General features: G+C 50.9%; 1 protein-coding gene across 1 annotated transcript; it reads left to right on the forward strand.

Moving 5' to 3' along the window:
• The first annotated feature begins 2,088 nt into the window (after positions 1-2,088).
• Positions 2,089-5,087, forward strand: Mpeg1 (macrophage expressed 1). The gene has a single exon (XM_010633102.2). The coding sequence runs from the start codon at positions 2,122-2,124 to the stop codon at positions 4,258-4,260; it is 2,139 nt and encodes a 712-aa protein (XP_010631404.1). The 5' UTR covers positions 2,089-2,121; the 3' UTR covers positions 4,261-5,087.
• Positions 5,088-8,468: the final 3,381 nt, after the last annotated feature.

An 8,468-nucleotide genomic window follows, 5' to 3' on the forward strand; every position in this document is an offset into this window, starting at 1 on the left:
TTCCGCTATTTTATTAATACTCGGGTAGTGCACACAAGGGTTTGCACTCCTTGTGGAGCGGCTACATCTCAGCTCTTTTCTTACATCTCTGGTCCCTTCCCTCCTTCCCCACCTTCCATTTCTCTATCAAGACATCAAATAAGAGGGCTGGGGGTTTGGCTCAGTGGTTCGCCCACCTGCCTCGCAAGTGCAAGGGCCTGAGTTCAATCAAAAAAGAAATCAAAGAATAACACATGTTGGAAAGGCTGTGAGAAAAGTGGAACAAGTATTACCATTATGGTGATTCCTCAAAATATTAAAACCAAAAATTCCACTTGATCAAGCTATTGCCTTTCTGGGTATCCTGAAAGCGTTAAAGACATCACATTACAGTTGTGCATGCATGCCCATGTTTATAGCAGCGCAGTTCATAACAATGAAATCTTGGTAACGGGTAGAGAAAATGTATTTACACAAATGGAGTACCACTCTGCCATGAACTTAAGTCATTAACTGCATGGACTTAAGTCATTCGTGGAAAAACGGATGCATCGTGAGACCATAATGTTAAGTAAAACAAAGCAGAAACACAAGCGTAAATATCACGTGGATTCTCTTCTGTGAGAAACCCAAGTTATAAATACAGAGCAAAATAAAAGATAGGTAACAGGAAGCACGGAGAGTGATCATTCTTAGCAGGGAAGATGATGAATTGCCCAGTTTCCGTTTGGGCTTCTTATTGGTCTTATTCTTTCTCGGAGCACTGCTCCCCTGTGTGAGGGACAATCTGCGGTAATTCAGTTCCTCAGAATGATCCTTCTGGGATGTCCACCGGTGATAGTGGAGTGAAACTTGTGAACTGAAATAGGACTTTTTTCAAGTCTCAGCACTGTATCTGCTTTGAGGTATGAGCTGGGGGCTGCGAGGATGCGACTGGCAGTTCATTCGCTGCTGGATTTCCTGGCTGTCAAATGCACTGAGACACATTCGAATTCTTCCAAGGAATGAACAGAGCTGGGCTTCATTGAGCCCTGGGGCTGGATTGGTGGGTTTGGAAATATCGGTGTTCATTATGGGATCTACCAGACTTGGTATTGACACCCCCGCCAAAATTCATGGAATTATGTTCTCCCAATGATCCAACAAATGAATTGTTTTTTTTTAAATTGAGTAATGAAAAGCCATATTCTTCTTATGTACTATACTGATTACAGGCACTGAACAAGTCAATGAAAAATTAAGATACCACTCCTCGTAAACTGCACTAAATGTGTGTGTGCACACATACGTTCCTTGGGCACTGTGTGCTTTTGATAAATCAAAACCTGGATTACAGTGCAGCTCTTATCTTTGTTCAGACATTTGTGTCTGAAAGGAAAAGGCAGCAGAGTGCGGAGACCCTCTCATTCACTTGAAAGCTAAGGACCGTATGGACAGGGTGCTCTCAGAATGTTGCCCAGAGTCCTCCCCAGCCTCTCTAACCTTCGTTCCACATAACAACAGCTCCAAAGCCAGGGCTATTCATGCTTATGACAGTGAGCTCTCCCGAGACACGTGTCCATACTTTCCACCCATCTCCTCTGTGGGAACAGCCTCTACCCTCAGCTGGACTGGAAGCCCAGGGCTTGGGCTTGGCCTCCAGCTAGCTTGGGCAGCGGGGAGGCAGGTCTCTCAGTAAAAGTGTTGTTGTCCCTAACCTCTGCATTTCCAGTAAAAGGAAACTGGTCTCAGAGTTCCAGGAGAGACAGGCAGGCAAGGATTGAAAACACCAAGTCCAAGAAAGTGAACAAATCCAAAGCTGTCAGGTGGCAGAAGTGGTCAGGTACAGGGCCACTTTCTAAATGTCACTCTTGCCACAGAGCAACCAGCTGGGCGTGGGGGACAGGGTGGGGATGCACTGAGAATAGGGGCTGGCTTTGCACAGCGACACAGCACAAGTCTTCCAAGTTCCAGTGGACTTTGTTATTCCAAATGAGTCTCATTTCCCCAATTTGCAATGTAAGCCCTCTAAAGAGGAACTGGTGGTTTTAGGAGAACTGTTGAAATTACTGTTTCTACAACTGCTTTCTTTCCCACCTTTCAGTTTGCACCAAGTTCGTTGGCAGCTGCTGAGGCTGGCGGACGGCTGGGGACTTCGGCACCATGCACGCCTTCGGGGCTGGCCTGCTCCTCTGGGCGGTGGCAGCATGTGTCTGGACAGACGAGCTTCTGCAGGAGCTGGATGAAACTGGCTTTCAGAAGTGCAGGGATGCCTTGAAGCTACCTGTCCTGGAAGTCTTACCCGGAGGGGGATGGGATAATCTGCGGAATATAGACATGGGGCGTGTGATGGAGCTGACCTACACTCGCTGTAGGACCACTGAGGACGGACAGTACATCATCCCCAATGAAGTCTTCACCATTGCCCAGAAACAGAGCAACCTGGAGATGAACTCCGAAATCCTGCAGTCCTGGATGGATTACAAGAGCAGCACCTCCTCTTCTATCAATTTGGACATTGCCCTTTATTCCAAAGTCAATGGCAAGTTTTCCTCCGAGTTTCAGAGGGTGAAGACCCTTCAAGTGAAGGACCAAGCTGTAACCACTCGCGTTCAAGTCAGAAATTTGGTCTACACGGCCAAAATCACCCCGGCCTCAGAACTCACCTGGGAGTTTAAGAAGGAGCTTGTGGACATCTCCAACCGCCTGGAGAACAACCAGACGAGGATGGCCACGTACCTGGCGGAACTGCTGGTCCTCCACTACGGCACCCACATCATCACCAGTGTGGATGCCGGGGCAGCTCTCGTCCAGGAGGACCACATCAGGTCCTCCGTCCTCCAGGACAGCCAGACCAGCCAGAAGAGCTTGACTGCATCTGCAGGAGTTGTCTTCTCAAAAATCGTGAATGCCAAAGTTGATACTGGGTATTCCACTGAGGAGGCCCTGATCAAGGGCTACCTGGCCAACCGGACCAACTCCAGGGTGCTGAGCTTCGGGGGAGTTCCCTTTCACCCGGGCATCACCCTTGAGGTCTGGCAGCAGGGCATCCACAACCACCTGGTGGCGGTGGACCGGACCGGCCTGCCTCTTCACTTCTTCATCAAGCCGGACATGCTGCCGGAGCTGCCTGGGCCGCTGGTGAGGCAGGTGTCTCAGACGGTGGAAGCAGCCGTGCGGCGCTATTACACCTTCAACACCTATCCCGGGTGCACAGACGCCAGCTCCCCGAACTTCAACTTTCAGGCCAACACAGATGATGGCTCCTGTGGAGGGAAAACGAGCAACATCTCCTTCGGGGGCGTTTATCAGGAATGCACCCAGTCCTCAGGCAGAGATCTTGCCCTCTGCCCCAACCTGGAGCAGAAGAATCCACTCACGGGTAACTTCTCCTGCCCCTCCGACTACACCCCAGTCCACCTGCTGACTCAGACCCACGAGGAGGGCTACAACCACCTAGAGTGTAGAAAGAAGTGCAAACTCCTCATCTTCTGCAAGATCGTGTGCGAAGACGTGTTCCGGGTGGCGAAGGCTGAATTTAGGGCATTCTGGTGTGCGGCCAGCCGCCAAGCCCCCGGAAACCTGGGGCTTCTGTTTGGGGGTGTCTTCAGCAGTGGGAGTGTAAACCCCACGACAAACGAGCAGTCGTGCCCAGCGGGCTACACGACGCTGAGCCTATTTGAGACCCTGAAGGTGTGTGTCACTCAGGACTACGAGCTGGGGTACAGGTATTCCGTCCCCTTCGGCGGGTTCTTCAGCTGTGCGGTGGGGAACCCCTTGGTAAACTCTGCCGTGTCTGGAGACCTCCAGAAAAAGTGTCCGGGGGGCTTCAGCCAGCACTTGGCCCTCATCATGGACGGATGCCAAGTGTCCTATTGCGTTAGGGCGGGGGCGTTTACTCGGGGGTCCCTGGCTCCCGCCAGGCTCCCACCCTTCACCCGGCCACCCCTCATGAGCCAGGCCTCCACCAACACCGTCATGGTGACCAACGGCGAGAGCTCCAGCTCTTGGATCAGAGATTCCCGGACGCAGCGCTGGAGGCTGGGAGAGCCGCAGGAGCTGCGCAGAACCATGAGGATCATCCGCGGGGAGCGAAGTGGGCTGTCCGGGGGGGCGGCAGTGGGCGTCTCGGTGGCCATCACCACCCTCTTGGCGGCTCTCATCGCCTTGGCTTTCTATGGCGTCCGGAAGCGCAAGAATAAAGGGTACCAGGTGATCGAGGGCGAGAGGGAAAGTTTGGTTACAGAGATTACAGCTGCCAGAAACATCCCTGAGCTAGAGCCCGAGCAAAGTCCAGCCTAACTCTCTCCCGGACACAGTTTCTGTCACCTCCAACCACAGATGCACGCCGGTCTCTCGTCCCTTCCCTCTCCGCTTCTGTCTTCCCACACAAGGAAGTACAGGTGGAACAGCAGGCAGGTACAACTTTGTGACTTCTTGTTTGGATCTCAGGGCCAGCAAGTTAAGAAGCCCCAAGGACAAGGTAGGCGGTGGGGAGACGGAGCAACCGTGACCGGTTAAGCACAGGCCACCTGGGACTAAAACCTAACGGGCTGTCTGCTCTCAGTATTCACGTGCATGGTCTTCACTTGGTGCGTGTTTAAAAAGGAGGGAGGCTGCAGACATTTGAATTTGGAAATGAAGCTCGCAGGCGTTCTTCATTTAACTGTGAGAATTTCTGCCTGTAAGCACCACCTGCCTTCTATTTGTGCTTTTAGATGCTGCTGTATTTTATGCACCTGGGGTCGTGCAACGATACAGGAAGCCCTGTGTGGCCTCTGCTTTGAGGGCTTCATGCTGACCCCTTGGGAAAGATGTCGTCCACCTAGTTCCACAGTTAGGACTTACTCTGGGACTTCTGACTAGAGTCACCAAGTCCTCTGGAAATATTTTAACTGACATGCTCCTGTTCGCAGGGCAAGGGCAAAGGGATGGTTAGGAAAGGCAGAGTAAAAGTTAAAAAAAAAGAAAAAAAAAAAAACTCGGGTGCTGGGGAGAAACTGGAATTCTTAGCCCACTGATTCCTTTTTCTCATCTCATTATGAACCAGGCACTGGAAGGAGAGGTGAATTTGGACAGGCCAACAGTTCTGCTTTCATGTTCTGTGTTGCAAAAAAACCCCAACAAAACAAAACAAAACAAAAAAAACCAAGCCTTCCACTTCCATGAATGGCCTCCAGCCACTTGTGTGGGTGTGTGACAAGCACACACACGCACATCCGGATTCCAAGTTCACAATTTTCCAGGGAAAAAAAAGCCAGAAGTCAAAGTAAGCCAACATCTAAATATTACTTCCTCCCTAAAATAAAACAAAACAGAACCGCGCCCCCCCAATAGAAAACAACAATTACTCCCCCGGTCCCGCAGAAAAATGGGTTCCAATATCAAATTCAGGTCCCTGAGTGGAACCACTGGAGACAGCTGTCTGGGTTCCGGGCTGGTGGCCCTGGGGCATCTGGCAGGACGCTGGACTGTCAATATTTGGGCTTTGCTCAGTTTAACACCAGTTGTATCTAGTTGTAATCACCTCCACAACATTTTTAAGCAGTGTCTATTTACCCAATCCAATGTCATTAGTGGCCCCACGTGTGCCAGCCCGTAGGGGTGGGAGTAAGAAATGCTCATTCCTTTCCGACACAGACACATGGCGAGGATAGCAGACTGAGCTGCACTCCGACTGCCCAGCCAAGGACTCTGACTCCTCCAATCTCTGTGCTTAACCCTGTCCCTGAAGCAGTCAGCTGTCTTCCTGAACTTCTGGGTGTTTTGTGGATTCTGGGGCTTTTGTATGTGTCAGCCAATCTAACCACATTTCTACCAGATCCTGACTTTCCTGCTGAATTCGCTGATGATTACTGAGTTAAACAGGCAAAAATTCTTGGGCTTTCCATGCACTAATTGCCCAAGGAAATGAAAAATTCTTCACAAGTTTCTAGGTTGATAATAAAACTACACGTAAATATGCACTGAAATGTCCTGAGGAGCTTTGTGTCCTGCTGTGCATTCACGTGGAATCAGAATGGGGAGCCTGCAGCTCACAGGCGAAGTCAGGTCTCGGGAGCAGGGCTCCTGGGTCTACCGAGCTGATTCCCTGAGGAAAGCCCAGTCCTAGCTTTGAAGGAAGCCACAGCCCACAGACTATGATGGAGACAGCCGGGGTGACAAGCCCTGCTCAGTCTTTGGGATGATGCTTATAAGCATTTATTTGCAAAACAGCCTATAATTTAAAAAAAAAACCTATTTGTAGACAGGCAAAAAAGACCTGTAAGAGGGCTGGGGATTTACCTCAGCGGTTTGGTGGCCTGCCTCACAAGTGCAAGGACCCGAGTTTGATCCCCGGTACCACAAAAAAAACAAAACAAAAAACCCGTAAGAGTCAGGATCTGCGAGTTGAGACGATCTGTCTCCCACAGGTCTGCTCACCTACTTCTCAGGCCATGTGGTCTCTCGGGGACCCCAGTCAGGTCAAATGTGTTGGTAAAGGTGCGGAAATTTGAAAACAAATTAGAGAAAAGGAATATTCCCCTTATCTGGTGGAAGGGCTTGTGGTTGCTTACAGACTCAAGGAAGTAACCCAAATGCCGCCCGGTACAATAACTGACCAAAAGCAGAAGGTCACCGAGAACAATTTGTGGCTGTTCATTTGTCATTTATTGTTCTGCAATACACCTCATGAGCACCAGGTGGCGATGTCCTCTAACAGAGCAACACCCCAAATTTCAAATCACAGCAGTTACAGACAGAACAATTCACGTGTGGACAATCAACTGCTCCCCCAGCATCCCCCACTCAAATGCCGGGGACCACAGATGGGGTCTTCCCTGTACCACACAGGCCTCCCCCAGTCGTCTCATGCATACACCCGTGCCACACCAGGACAAGCACTTTAACCAGGTATAAAGCCACAGAGAAGTCCAAAGTGTACCAGAGGGGAGGGATGAACACACGAAGGCACACATGACACACAGACACCACACGGCCTTTTAGGATGAGCATTTGGCTGTGTCCGATCCCATTCATCCTCCCTGGAGACTCGGGAAGGGGCAACGAGGCTGCTGGTGTGGAGACCAGGAAAGGAAGAGCCCGGGGTCCTCTGTGTGGGCCAGGAGGCCTCCACCGGGGACCCCCTGCACCCGCATGATGGGCAGAGCTCTGTTGCCAGGGTCCTCGCTGAGTCCGAGACTGTGCCTTTCTGGGTTGGCACAGGGGAAGGGTGAGGGGCTGCCCCTCCCTGCCTTGCCTGGCGCCATTTTAGAAGGAAAATCCAAGATCCCTTCTGCCCAGAGAGTCCAACAAAGGCAGCAGCAACCTCAGAGAGGATGGAAGACAGGGGGACAGGACATATCAAAGTCGTCTGGGGGAAGCATGGAGACCAATTCTCAAAGGGTATTGCCAGGGTGCACTGACTACCTCACGGTCCTCTCCCTTTTGCCCTTGACAGCCCCTTCCCTGCGTCCACCTTCTTCCTGACGAGGCGCCTCTCCACTGCCAAATTCCCAAGGTCAAAGCACGTCTTGGTTTCCTCCCTGCTTCCTACCGCTTCACTACACCTCCCCACGCCGGGCCCTCTGTCTACAGGGAAGCTTTCTGGGGATCTCTGTACATGGTGACCTGGCAAAGGGCACAGAATACGACATTAGTCACCCCGGGGTTGCCTCTTCCATTTAGTTGTTTCTGTCCTGACTGTGACAGGAAGTTACCCCAAGGTGCAGTGAACTCAAGACCCAAGTCCAGGTCTGCTCCTGAGACAAAATGGCTTCCCGCTCACAGGAGAGGCCGGGACTAAGATGGCAAGAACGGTTCTCTTATTAGAGTTTCCCCTGGTGGAGCCAATTCCGGAACTGAAGACTCAGCAGCAGCAAGTCCCAGGGAATTGAATTAGGGAACACTCAGGCACTTCCACTGGACACATCAACAGCAGAATGGCTGTGGCCTCAGAGATAGAGCTGGCTCTCACCAAAGCTTGGCCTTAGTTCTAATTTAAGTACCATTGTTGAAAGTTGCTTTGTTTCAATTTTTTCTAGCATCCAAAAAAACCTTCCAAATCTTATGAAATATATATGCATATATATACGTGAAACCCCCAAAACATGAGGTATATAAATTCAAATTAGTATCCAGAGGAACTCCCCCAAACACATAGTTCAAAGAACCCACTTTCAAAGGGGGACTTGGGCTTCCCTTCCTGACCCCCCAAGGCCTTCTCTCCTCCTTACCCCCAATTCATTCCTTCATGGGAGCCAAGCGTGAGAAGATATCGGGAGGACAGAGACAGTTTTGGGGCACAACCTAGATGCAGAGTAGCCCAGACCATAACGTGGGCCCAGCACTGTTAGGAATGAGCTAAGGACGCATCCGCTATGCTCTAGGTCAAACTGTAACAGCAGAGGGGGCAGAGGCCCAGCACCATCACCAGGCTTACATGCAGACCGTGAAGCCCTCATAGAAACAAGGCCGGAGAGAAGAAAGCTCTCATCCAAGCTTGGAAAGAAAAAAAAAAAAAAAAAAAA

Source organism: Fukomys damarensis, unplaced genomic scaffold (genome assembly GCF_012274545.1).
Source record: "Fukomys damarensis isolate Sample0158 unplaced genomic scaffold, DMR_v1.0_HiC HiC_scaffold_27, whole genome shotgun sequence".
NCBI classification, from domain to species: Eukaryota; Metazoa; Chordata; class Mammalia; order Rodentia; family Bathyergidae; genus Fukomys; species Fukomys damarensis.

Bases quoted from the DNA above. Each gene is read 5' to 3' on its own strand.
- Mpeg1 (XM_010633102.2), top strand. From the start codon at position 2,122: ATGCACGCCTTCGGGGCTGGCCTGCTCCTCTGGGCGGTGGCAGCATGT.